A 13,782-nucleotide genomic window follows, 5' to 3' on the forward strand; every position below is an offset into this window, starting at 1 on the left:
ACACAGCAGCAACAGGTAACACACTTGTTGCACCCAGGCAGAAGCAAGCTCAAAGAAAGGCTTATATAGAGAGCCATGTTCAAAGGACTGGAATTCTGCAAGAAATTAATCCTCATCAGACTTCTAATAGCTCATATCCTGCTGCCAAACAAGCACTCCTTCTTTGCTTCTGCAGTAGCAGCCTCTGCTTCTGCCTCCTATGCACAGCTGGCTCATCACTGGGTTCCCTAGGAGGAACTGCAGGCTCCTTAACCTGCACATCATCAGGCAGGGCAGGGCTGGGAGTTGGCTGTGCTGCCAGGTCTTCCTCGGGAGCAGCAACCTCTGGCTGCACTTTGTCCTCAGGTTCTGCCTCCAAGTCCTCTGTTTCCTGGTAAGTACCCAGGGGATGGCTCGTGACAGTACCTGCTTTTGTCAACTGAAGGTTGTTGCTCAAGTACTTCTAATACACAGGCATTTGAATGAGTTTTCATGTCAAGAAAATAGACTTGACAGCAACACAGCTGCAGTGCATTACAGGAAATGAACATGAATTGTAGATTATTTTATTTTGTAACGAGGTGAGCTTTTAAACAGCCTGCCTCAGAGATCGACTCTAAGTCATTTCAGCCCCACTTGCAATTTAAGTTCTTTGTGTCTCTTGAACTTTCATAAATACACACATACTTTAGTTCGCGTCAGCTAGAAAACTAAAGCCAATTATGGCAAAGATCTGATGAAACTGCTTAACTTCCTTTAACCACCTCACCTGATTTCCAATCACTCAATCAACCCATTTTTTCTCAAAGGACCCCCTAGTAAAGATCCCAATGTGGAATTTTTTGTCAAATTTTTTAAAATTTCTTTCCCTGCTTCCTAACAGATACCTCTGCACAACTGTCCACAGTGAAAATGGATTTTGTGATTCATGAAGTGTATGTTAATGTGATGGATAACAGAGGCAGAAGCTGTGAAAGACCACAACTAGTTCCTTTGCAAGCTTGTCGTTGTGATTCATATGGAAGGTGTACTTCTGGTGCTACACAGAGAATAACTGTCATTATTAGTGGTGGTGCTGGTGGTGGTGCCGGTGGTGGAGCAGGTGGTGGTGGTGGAGCGGGTGGTGCTGGTGGTGGAGCAGGTGGTGCTGGTGGAGCGGGTGGTGCTGGAGGTGGTGCAATGGGTGGCGCTGCTGATGGAGCAGGAGGTGGTGGTGGTGGTGGAACAGGGGGCTTTGGCTGGGGACAAGGGGGTACAGCTGGAGGAGCAGGAGGAGCAGGTGGTGGAACGGGAGGCTTTGGCTGGGGACAAGGGGGTACAGCTGGAGGAGCAGAGGGAACCGGTGGAACAGGTGGTGGTAGAGATTATGGTCCTGGTGGTATAGGTTCAGTTGATGGTGGAGATGGTGTTGGCACTGGTATTGGTGGTGGTGACTACGGTCCTGGTGGTACTGGTATTTCTTCTGGTGGTGGAGAAGATTATTATGGTGGCATTTATGGACCAAGGCAGCAGGGAGGAGCAATGACAATTAGTGCTGTTGTCGTCGGTCTGATGTTCCTTGGAGCACTAATATTTGTGTGTAAGTATTTCTTCAAATGAAATTTGCTCTTTCTAGTTTTATAGTTTGTACACTTTTAAATATGACTGCTCTTTTGTGTAGCCTTTTCTTGAAACATTACTCTTCCTTTGAAATTAGTAAATGCTTTAAATAATATGAGAGTTTGCAAATTATTAACACTGCTTATGTGCACATGCTTACTTATAAGCAAGCTTTAGTGACTATTTCAAATGCTGCAATTCATACAGAGATTTGTAATATCACAGCTAATTTGGAATGCAGAATGACCATAGAGCTCTGTTTACTTCATCAAATCCCCCATGCATAGAAATTTCTGGGGGCACAATTGAGTCTCCACAGCTGATACAAGGATACACTTATATTCACTGATACACTATATAAATGGTAGTCTGGGTAGATATTGTGCCAGGGATAGGAGCACTGATGGGATGGTAAATATGCTTTCTTGCCCCAGAGTGATACCCCAGCAGCTGATTTTATGTGCTTTGTTTGCCCGTTGCTTTTTTTGTGCAAAGGAAAAGAATAACATGTTGCTCATAATACATATAAAAGTATTTGGAATAAGATGGCCATGTTACTGCTTCTATGCAATTTAATATTTGCATCAAGGTTGTGTGGCCAGAAATGTTCTAAAACAACCAAGAACAGCACCTTTGGCATGTACAGGTGAAGGGATGGAGACTTATCTTTTCAATGATGGCTTGGAATTCAGATAACCCAATAGACGAATTGTTATATCATTATAACACTAAAAGTGGGAGATCTGCAAATATTTTCCCTTTTACCAGTATTTCCTTTTTCTCTTTCCCAAAAGAGCCCTCCAGGGGAGGGCGGTATAAAAATACAATAATAAATAAATAAATAAATCCATCTTTATCATTGGTGGTCCAGGTCACCCAGACAGCCCAGGCAGCTTTTTACCATCTGCGGCAGGCACGGCAACTGGCCCCGTATCTCTCCCGTTCTGATCTGGCCACTGTGATCCATGCCACGGTCACCTCTAGATTAGACTACTGTAACTCGCTCTACGCGGGCTTACCTTTGGCCATGATCCGGAAACTGAAACTCGTACAGAATGCGGCAGCCAGACTCCTTTCCGGAGCAACAGCAAGGGACCAGATTACTCCGGTCCTATACCAACTGCACTGGCTGCCGATCGAGTACCGGGTCATGTTTAAAGTTTTGGTTTTGACCTTTAAAGCCATTCGCGGCCTTGGCCCTGCATATCTAAGAGACCGTCTCTCCCTATATCGCCCTTCTAGGCCCCTCCGTTCATCGGAGGCGGACCTACTGGTGATCCCTGGCCCCAAGGCGATCCGGCTAGCCTCTACAAGGGCCAGGGCTTTTACGGCTCTGGCCCCTACCTGGTGGAACAGGCTTCCAGGTGAGATCAGGGCCCTGCGGGATTTACAAAGTTTCCGCAGGGCCTGTAAAACGGACCTGTTCCGCCAGGCATTTGGCCAGCCGGGATGATATCAACTGCAACAAAAAGCAAACATCTGGCCTCCCGTGGGTTCATAAAAGGGGGAATAGAATAGCTGAAGCCATCTTTTAGTCTAATATTTTATGTATTTTAATTAATTTATATATACGATGTTTTAACTTTTTATTTTGTTGGAAACCGCCCTGAGCCTTCGGGGAGGGCGGTATACAAATACAATAAATAAATAAAATAAATAAATAAATAAAATCTTCTCCCCTTTTCCTAATTCCTTATTTCCTTCCCACCAGCAACTAAACTACTGCTATCTGCCCTTCTGTCTTCAGATTACCTCCTTCCCTACCCCAAGCAGCCTGTACATGTAGGGCCAATTAGTCTCCCAGAGAGCTACTGTAGCACAGCAGTGATCTAAACCTGGGTTTTAATCTAAAGCTCTAGCCACTACACTCTATTGGCTTCTGTGGAGTGGCTGGTATTGAACAATAGAGAGAGCCCTGCCCCTTCTGCTGCCTTTTAATAACAGAAACCAAGGTTTTAATAGTGTTCCAGTTGTCTAGTAATGGTCAATGAGGGCATTTGTTTCTTAAAGCTAAAAGTGCTGCATCCGTTGTTTTAGATTGCATGTTTTTTGCAAACCTGGATTGTTGTTCAGATTTATAGAAAGAGCTGTCTTGTCAGTTAATGGTTCCAGCTGAGGATATGGGGATTGCCAGGGGAAGGAAACAAAGGATATAGTGTCGGGGGGGGGAGGTGCAGGGGAGAGTGAGTGCCTCCTCACAAGTTGATATGGGTTCACCACCAAACAGCTGGGCTTGGTGAGCACTATCTGGCAACTAGCGGGGCTTACCAGCAGCAAAGAGGAGCTTAGGCTGGCATTGCTTGCCAAGCACACACTGGAAATGACATCATCATATTGACAGCAACTCCTGGACACTCTATTATTTGAGTTAAAACTATATAGTAGAAGTCATTTTTATCATAAAGTTTTTGTCCTAATACTAGAGCACCCAATTTATATTCTGAGATGAACAATCAGTTTAATTTTTTAATTACATTGTTTTTCTTGCTTCTCTTTCCACCAGTGGTTCCCATTCTGATGTCACAGAGTGACTGTTGCGGCTATTGTGGAGGTGGTCCTACTGGTGGAGTTGGAGCTGGTTTTGAGCCTGTTCCTGAATGTAATGAAGGAGCAATTCACTCTTGGGGAATTGAAGGAGCACAGCCTGAAGATCGGGTTGGTTCAGAAATATTTAGCCTATCACATACCAAATGTTGAATGTCTAAAATGAAGACACAGGATCAGAGTAGACAATCTGACTTGTGTTTATTGTGTGACCCAGCCCTTCCTTAACAATAGAGTTGAGGGAAGGCTCCCGGATATACACAATAGTGTTGCCAGCTCCAAACTGGAAAATACCTGGAGATCTTGGGGTGGAGCCTGAGGAGAGATTTGGTGAGAGATTTCAGCATGGTGTAAGGTTCTAATCTGGACTGTAATCAGAAGAACCAAATTTGATTTCCCACTCCCTCCCAAGAACAATGGATTCTTATCTGGTGAACTGGATTTTTCCCTACTTCTCCACATGAAGCCTGCTGGGTGACCATGGGCTAGTCACAGTTCTCTAAGAATTCTCTCAGCCCCACCTACCTCACAAGGTGTCTGTTGTGGGAAGAGGAAGGGAAGGACATTGCAAGCCACCTTTATACTCCTTTATGGTTGGGAAGAGCAGGGTATCAGTCCAAACTCTTCTTCTTTAATGGGACATAATGCTGTGGAGTCCAACTTCCAACGCAGCCATTTTCTCCAGGTGGGCAGATCTCTGTAATCTCAAGATCAATTGTAATAGTGGAAGGTCTCCAGTCACCACCAGGAGATTGGCAATCCTATATGCATGGCAGCAGATAGTACTTCATCATTCCTTTAATTCCATCCTGTGTGTTTTCACTAGCAGAAAAGGGCTGAGGTGAGCAGGCTGTTTGTTTCACTTCAGGTTCTACGCGTCTCCAGGGCAAACATGTGGAACTATCAGTAAGACAAACAGCTGGCCTCCCACAGTCCCCAGTTTCAATTCTGCTTGAAGCGCAGTACAGAAAATGACCCAGTAAGCAGCAGAAAAGTATTATAATATGGAAGAAGTCAAACATTCATGGTGTATCAGAGAAATAGTTCTGAACATGAACAAATGAGTTTTTCTTCCTGAAAAAAATAAATGTATTTAGGCAGTCTTTTTTAAAGGCCTTGGAACAGCATATAGGTCATGCCAGCAATATAGCTCAGAGGTTAATGGGCAAATAACTTCTGGATTGGTTAACCCAAGAAATCCCCCAAAATAAGAGAGGTTAGACGGTTAAACAACAAATTGTTTGTTGGTTTCTCTTTTGTTTAATCCTACTTATAATTGTCTAAGGGATAAAATGCGCAATGATTAATCCTCCACCAATTGGTGAGCAGGATTCACTGAGTGAGTGGGTAGCATTCCTTTCACTCCCTCAGCCGTCTTCCCCCAACTCAGCAGCAGACCTGGCTCTGCCAGACCTCCCAGTACCCTCCTGGTTCCCCCACCCTCCCACAATCCCTAACAGCCAGTCCAGTCAGCAGGGCAGCAGTGCCTTCGCACCAGCTGCTCTGCTGGACCCACAAACACCTTCAATAGCCCATCCCAGCTGTTGGAGCAAAAGAACCTTGGTGCATGGTGTTCTGTTGGCCCAAAAGCCTCCCACCCACTACCCACCAGCCCATTCTGGCCAGCGTTCCCCCATCCTAAGCCTCCACATTCCTCCCCCACCCAAAGTCTCACCTTTCCATCCTCCCCCACCCCCAAGCCATACTTTTCCACTCTCCACTCACCCCAAACCTCACCTTTCCACCACCCCAAGCCATTCCTTTTCACTCTTGCCCCCAAATCATTCCTTTCTACTTTTCCCCACCCCAAACCACACTCCAGTCCACCTCCCCTTCTGTCCTCCCTGATGATCAGGAGGGCTTTTTAAAACTTTTTTTTCAGACAAGCCTCTTTTGAAAAACAAGCCTCTCTCCCAGGACAGCAGCAAGAGAGAAGCTGGGTTGGGAGAGAGTGTGTGGAGGGGAAGGGATGTGGGAATATTAGTTCTATAGTATTGGGACTAAGTGTTATGAGATTTGTGCCTTTAAGAGGAGCAGAATTAAGAGAACCAGGAATCAGAGACCCATTGATAGTAGCTGTGGGAGGAGGACTGGGCTGTCTCCTCGTGTGTAAACAGAAAAATGCAAGGATTTTTAGCCTTACCTTGTAGCTAAAAGGTCTGAGATAAGTGTACCATGAGTAATGGGCCATTAAGAAAAATAAATCTGAATCATGTTAAAAGTGTGCATTTAAATGCATTGTTGTTGTTCTTTTCAGGATGTTTCAAATATGTGTGTGCCAGTAAAAGGTGCAACTAAAGGTGAATTTGCTGACTCATCAGGCAAGTAAAGACACAACTTCTCAAAATAACTTCAATAAATAACCAAAAGGAAAGGGGAGAGATAAATATTTTAATAAATAAATTATTTCTTTTAGATTTAAATCTTGTTAGTCCTGCTAAAGTTAACTGAGAGTTACAGTCCCATCCAAAGGTGAGGAATCCACTTCAGGGAGCAGCGTGGGGCCCCACAGGCAGATTTGCCCTCCCTGGGGCACTTGTCCAGTGACAAGTCCGGTAGAGGGGCAGATCCAGTGGTGGGATTCAAATAATTTAACAACCAGTCCTGGTGGTGGGATTCAAATAATTTAACAACTGGTTGTTTACAAGCACCATTTTAACAACTGGTTCTGCCGAAGTGGTGTGAACCTACTGAATCCCACCACTGGGTGGATTCACTGGCAGGCAGCTGCTGCAGCCCTCCACAATGGTGAGATGATGTGCTGAATGCCCTGCCAGTGTACCTGCGCCTCACCCCCTCTGCCAGCATAGTGGGAGTGGACTGGGGGAGCGACCAATTCTAGCCATATTTTACCTAGCCATTGCCCCCATTATGTCAGTGGCTGGGGCTTTGGACTTTCACCACCTTTTCCAACAGGGGCTTTCTGACATGGGGAGGCTTTTCTATGTTCTTTGTTTCCCCATGCTGCTGGAAAGTCCCTTTGGGAATGCATCTGGGCACTTAGCCCTTTGGATAGAGCTGCCCGTGTGGTGAAGTGGTTGAAATGCTGGGTTTGGGGTAGAGAGACACTTACCAGGGTAGACAGACACTTACTGTTTGCTGCGGGCCACTCTCCCCAAATAGCGTGGGGTCCAGCGGCGCTCCCCACAAGTCCGGGCAGCAACAACGCAGCTGCCCCGACTCTGCCGCTCTCGCATCTCCTCAGCGCGCATCATTTCTGGCGCTGAAAAAACGGCACCTATTGATGACCCCGCGCAGAGTGCGGGGCAGTGAGGAACACGACCCCATGCCAGAAATGACTCGCGCTGAGAGTAGCGCGCTGCAAACGGTAAGTGGGGAAAGGGCCAGAGGTTCAAATCCCCACACAAAGCTTATCAGGTGAGCTTTATCCAACTCACTCTCAGTTTAATCTACAACATAAGCCTATTCTGAAGACAAAATGGAAGAGGGGGAACCATGTACCCCAGATGTTGGAGGAAGACTGGAATAAAAATGTGACAGTTGCTCAATGTTCTGTTCCACATAGCACAAAAAAGACGTCTGTGGGACATCTGTAAAAAAGGTGATTGCCTCTTTTTACTCAACACACCCAAAATAAGATGTCCAGGGGACATTTTTTTTTAAAGGCAACTCTGGGTGCTTTCCAGACAGCAAAGGCATCAGAGAGGGAAAAGAGGCTGTTTTCCACCTGACTGTTTTGCTGTCTAGTCAGTTCTATCCTCCGCTTGCACCCTATTAGCAATGTTTGTGGGCAGCTTGCATTGAAAGTGGCTCATCCAACTGAATTTGGCCTGAATTGGCTTGAATTCATCTCATTGGTTAGTAGATTGTAATGTTTGGGGATTATACAATTCCCTGTTCTTGTGAAATTAAATATTAACTTTTTTATTTCTAGATATTTATACAACAAAGTATGGAGATGGAGGAGTAGTGTGTTCAGAAGAAACTACAGCACTAGGTGCAGCTAAAGGTTATGGAACGACTGTGGATTATGGAACTACAGGCTATGGAACAACAGGAAGGAAAGAAATGTATGGAGGGACAATGAAAGAATACAGAGAGAGTGGAGTGAACATGGCATTCTTAGACAGTTATTTTTCTGAGGTAACCCAGGTTCTCTTTTCAGTTCTTACTGGCTTTATAAATTGCTTATGTCACTACAAGCAAGAATAAGTTGCTCAGGTAATTTTAGGTAAACAGGAAAACATTAAAGATCAAAAAGATAACAAATACTGGGATATACTTGGAGAAAACAGATGGATGTATGATAGAAATAAATCTGGTATAACTTTGTAGAAGTTAAGCAATCATATTTTTGTTTAAAGTAAAATTAATATATAATCAACAGAAAGTAAAGTAAATAGGCACTCAACAATATTTTTACAAATTAATGTCATACTGGAATTTAGTTACTTTGACTAGTTTCTGAGTTTTACTTGAGGAATTTCATGTTTTCCAGCTTGTGCTTTCAGATCTCAACAGTCACTATGATAACCAACTCTGATCCTTTCTGCACAACACAAATAAAATGTCTTGAGGACATTAAAAAAAGACTTTAGGAGAGAAACTCTGCACAGTTTTTTCCCAAAAGTGTCCTCAAGACATTTTATTTCAGCTGAACCTATTTTTTAGTGAAAACACTAAACTAACAACTTTTTCCTGAAGGTGCTTTGAAAATGCCTTCTGCTTACTAGGCAGAGAGCAGAAGATGTTTTATTTTTCCTGGGCCCCCAGCTCTTACTTTTAAGTTTCTGAGCAGCTTGTACCCGCCATTTTCTACTAGCTTAAAGAGCCTCCTAGCCAACCACCATTTGCAGAATGCTCCCACGAGTTTCCTCTGCTTGTAGCTCATCTGCATGTCATTTCAGTGTATAAAGTTCATTAATAAAGTTAGTTTTTTCCTGGCAATCCTGTGCACATGTTATTTTTTCCTTTTTTTCAACGAGCTATCTTTGAAGCTATGACAACATGATATGAGAATGTGTCATTGTAGCTTTGAAGATATCTCTTTGGAAAAAAGAAAAAATAACTCGTGCATTGGATCACTAGGAAAACCTAACTATTAAGTAGGGGGCATTTCTATGATACGGGTACAAAAATCATATGAAAATACTTTCTTTGGGTCGTAATATAAAATGGGATGCATAATCTCTATGCCTGCCTAGCCTTCAGCTCACAACAGAAGGCTATTTGAATGGATCAAACTGCTGCATCCACTTTTGCCATTGATATTCAGCATATTTTGGCCACTTTTCAATCTTATCTTTTGGTAATAATTTTATCGTTTGGTGGTAATTTTGATTCTTCTCACTATATAAATGACAAGTGAAAAAGAATGGTCTAATTCTGTATTCCTCCTCTTTCTTTATTTTTAGAAAGCATTTGCCTATGCAGATGAAGATGAAGGCAGACCTGCAAATGATTGTCTACTGATATATGACCATGAGGGTATAGGCACTCCTGTTGGTTCCATTGGCTGTTGTAGTTTTATTGGAGATGATCTAGATGACACCTACCTGGATACATTGGGACCAAAGTTTAAGACACTTGCAGAAATCTGCTTGGGTGTTGAAATTGAGCCCTTCCCAGATCCCAGTTCACCTTGGCCATCTATTCCCAATCCTGAAATAGATATGAATCTTCCACCACCAGGAACAACCATTGTTGTTAATACATCTTCATCTGTACCTCCACCCGTACCTCCACCAATGTCTTCACCAGTGTCTACTGCTGTTGGTGGTACAACAGTTGTTACTGAAAACACCTATACAACTACTTCCACTGTACAACCTCCTCCAAGACCTATACCTGACCCAATGCTCCATGGTAATGTAGTGGTGACTGAGACGTACACATCTGGGCCAGCTCTGAAACCTCCTCCAATTAGTGTTGATCCATTGTGCGGGTCAAATGTTGTAGTTACAGAAAGAGTGGTTGGTCCTGCCTCAGTTGCTGATTTCCATGGCATGATAGATATCCCTGATATTCCAGATGGATCAAATGTGGTGGTTACAGAAAGGGTTATTGCACCAAATTCACGGATACCCACTTCAATGAGCATTCCTGATCTAGCGGATGGGTCTAATGTAGTTGTGACAGAAAGAGTGATTCGACCTAGCAGTACCATGCAGGGCAATTTAAGCATTCCTCCTGAATTATCAAGTGCTCGTAATGTGGTTGTTACAGAAAGAGTGGTGTCGGGGGCAGGAATGAGTGGTGTGAGTGGCATGGGGGGGATAGGTGGCATCACAGGCCAGATGCTCAGTCCTGATAATCGTTTTAGCCAGACAATTGGATCTGCTTCCCCTGGTACATCTCGGAGAAGAGTAACAAAGTACAGCACAATACAGTATTCTAATCAGTAAGACCACTTACAGTTCTGTATTGTTACAGAGCTCAACATTTTCAATGTTTTTAGATTTGCCACAGAATTACATTTTCATTATTTATGGTTAGCCAATCTCACCAAGGGGAAAATTTATTATTTGACAAGGTTATCCAGTTCCAATGAGAAATATAGAGTATAGGGAAGCATGGGTATATTAAGCATGGCTACATTTTTTTCCAAATATTGTAGAAGCCATTTGCACAGTTTTTTGTACATAACTATTGTTGTAGAGGACTGTTAATTCAACACACCACCTTCATTCAGTCAAAGTGCCCTGTATTCACCTATCATAGTATTTTCTTCTACTTTTCTTCAACATGATAAAGAAATGGAACTGGACTCAAGCTTGAAATACTCACTGAGCTGTTTCACTCTTAAATGTGTTTTCTTTATTTGATGGTGCTTGTTTAGAATCTATTCCTAATAATAACAATTCCCGGTTCAACATGCAATTCAGTGCATTCTTAAAGCTCTCTGGTGGATCAACATGAAGCAGTTAAATATCAAAACGCAGTCAGAAGGAAACATGACTACCTGAGCTCCCTTGTATTATTATAGGTAGCCAGTACAGAAAAATGTTACAGTGATCATGCCTCTAGCGGATTCCAGGTAGTATAAGATGCAAAGAGAATACTGTATGCTATGGCAATTTGGCAATTACACTTTACTGCCCTCACAAAATACCACCTCCATTCTTTAAAACTTGCTTTTAAAAAAAAAATCTTAACACACACTCTTCAAAGCTACCCCCACAGCCTGGTCTATACTTGAAACAATTAGCCTTATTGAGTTATATTTACAGTTCCCCAAATTGTATAACCAAGAGCCCTGTGGCACAGAGTGGTAAGCTACAGTACTGCAGTCGAAGCTCTGCTCTCAACCTGAATTTGAGCCTCATGGAAGTCAGTTTCAGATAGCTGGCTCAAGGTTGATTCAGCTTCTGAGGTTGGTAAAATGAGTACCCAGCTTGCTGAGGAGGTAAAGTGTAGACTACTGGGGAAGGCAATGGCAAATCACCCTGTCTAGTAAACATCATAATGTGATATCACCCCACAGTCAGTAATGACCCAGTAATTGTCTTTACCTAAATTTTGTAAAACATACATACATATCTTATTAACTGTCTTCTTAGTTCACTATGGTTTTTGTTCACTATATTCTACCAGTGCAACTCTAAATTAAATTATTGCTTTGAAGTCCATTAACTCCAATGGACTAGGAAGAATGCAACTCTGCTCAGAATGAGAGTGTAAGGGCCCAGTCCAGATTGGGGGGGCGGGGGATAGTCTTGTGGGAACATTGAAGCGTTATGCCAGTTTGTTTATACCTACATCAGTGGAGGCACCTACATCAGTGGAGAAAGCAAAGATGCTGGCACAGCTCTGTGGCACCCAAACCCAGAAATGTCTGCCACCTGGGAGATACACTGGCATCTGAGAGCATGTTGACACATCAGGAGGGGCAGGTCAGAGGCTTTCCTGGTGGTAGAGCTCACTTTAGTTGGCTTCCATTGGGGTTCAGCCCAGGAACGCCATCCTCCATGGCTGCAGACTTACACCACTGGAAAGTGTAGCGCAAATCTTTTTCTACAATGGAGTTTTTCAGTGGCAGGAAGGTTTTCCAATTTCCGTTCTTTCCACGATACCCTTTTGAGTCCTTTTGAGAAGGCATGGCACTGCCTTCACGACACCATCCCTGGCCACCGTAGCTCCCCGCATCTGGATTGGGCTGCCCAGGACATTTTAGCAGAGTGAAAACAATTGTTGCGGATAATTAACCAATCCAAGAGTGCAGCTAATAAACGATATAAGAATATTAGAAAAGGTATGTAATACTATAGTTTGAAAGTAAATCTGGATACATTAAATATGTCCTACCCAAAAATATTTCCACAATAAATTTAATTATTAAGTATTCGCCTACTAATAGTGCACTATAGGTGTTTACAATGCTGATGCAAAATTTGATTCTTACATACCTTTACCCATAGTCCCATTGAAATCAGGAGAATTTAACTTTTAAATAAACATGATAGGATTACACTGCACAGATCTTTTCCATGTTGTTTAACTGCTTTCATAGATAACTTAAAAATAAAATATTGAAAATATAGAATATATTGGCTAAGATCCAAAGAGCTATTTTAGGCATCTTTAATTATTTGTTTCCTTTTAATAGCCAATTATTTGTTTCTTTTGAACAATATGTCACAAATGACTAAATGAGACATCATTCTGTATTAATACAGGATCAGAAAGATAAAAGGCAGCCTATTGATTCAGTTGTTTGTTACAACTTTATTGGAGATGTTCCTCTATTAGCTTCAATATACTTATATAGTGCTGAGTATGAGGTATGGCTGTTTGAGAAACACATGGTCAAAGCCCCTTGGACATGCAAAAGTGGCTGCATGATTCTTTGGGTTCTGGTCTTCATGTTTTCGTTATGTACCATATGTAAACTAAATGTAACTGCCATGTAGACAGCACATTAGTACTGTAAATACAATAGGTATTTACATGGAATTTTCTTAACTAGGCTATACTAATCTATTCTCTGTGATTTGATTATTACCATTATTTGGGTAGACATATATGAAACAATTTTGAGGGTCTTTAACTACTTAGGGCTGTTTCCCATGTTGCATTTTCCTAGCTATATTTTTAAAATGTGTCTTAATAAGAGTCAGAAACATGGATGGATACTTGTATGTTCTGCTTCTTAGACAACTCAGTTATGAATATAAAGCCAACTAGCTCCTGCATTCTCATCAGTATTCATAGTTTACTTTTATGATGGTACAAAGAGGTTAGGCTACTTCCCTGCACACATTGTACCAATGGAAACAAAATTTCAGAAGTTGCTTATTTATTTAGATTTCTTTGGATCAGTTCAATTTTAGGGGCTTGTGTGTGCTTTCGGGGCTTATCACCACTTCCTTGACACTTTATGTTTTGAGACTTGGGTTTTGCATTGCAGGCTGTCCTAAGAGTGGTGGGATCTGCAGGATCTAGGGGATTCCAGGAAATCCTCTTGTTAGAAAGGACTCACACGGCATTCAACTTCTACAGGATCCCATAAATTTCATAGGAAGATAGAAAGGCTAACTGTGTGGCGTAGATATGTCTTATATGTTCTGTGTATATGCAACTATACCTACTGTTGGAGATTACTGCCAGGGCTGCTGTTCTACTTTTGCCCATTTCATCTGCAAAAGTCAAGCCCATAAAATTAGAAAGAAAATGTACCTAAAATCTTCATTTGGTTATTTA

General features: G+C 42.5%; 1 protein-coding gene across 1 annotated transcript in view; it reads left to right on the forward strand.

Moving 5' to 3' along the window:
• The window catches only part of DSG4 (desmoglein 4), a 45,761-nt gene extending 32,306 nt beyond the window's left edge, over positions 1-13,455 (forward strand). Inside the window, exons 12-17 of the mRNA XM_048508332.1 lie at positions 863-1,060; positions 1,292-1,558; positions 4,082-4,233; positions 6,380-6,443; positions 8,018-8,226; positions 9,498-13,455. Of these exons, the coding sequence (XP_048364289.1) occupies positions 863-1,060; positions 1,292-1,558; positions 4,082-4,233; positions 6,380-6,443; positions 8,018-8,226; positions 9,498-10,487 (1,880 nt within the window). The 3' untranslated portion in view covers positions 10,488-13,455. The remainder of the gene's footprint in view (positions 1-862; positions 1,061-1,291; positions 1,559-4,081; positions 4,234-6,379; positions 6,444-8,017; positions 8,227-9,497) is intronic.
• The last annotated feature ends 327 nt before the right edge of the window (positions 13,456-13,782 follow it).

This window comes from Sphaerodactylus townsendi, linkage group LG09, assembly GCF_021028975.2.
Source record: "Sphaerodactylus townsendi isolate TG3544 linkage group LG09, MPM_Stown_v2.3, whole genome shotgun sequence".
In the NCBI taxonomy this organism is placed as follows: Eukaryota; Metazoa; Chordata; class Lepidosauria; order Squamata; family Sphaerodactylidae; genus Sphaerodactylus; species Sphaerodactylus townsendi.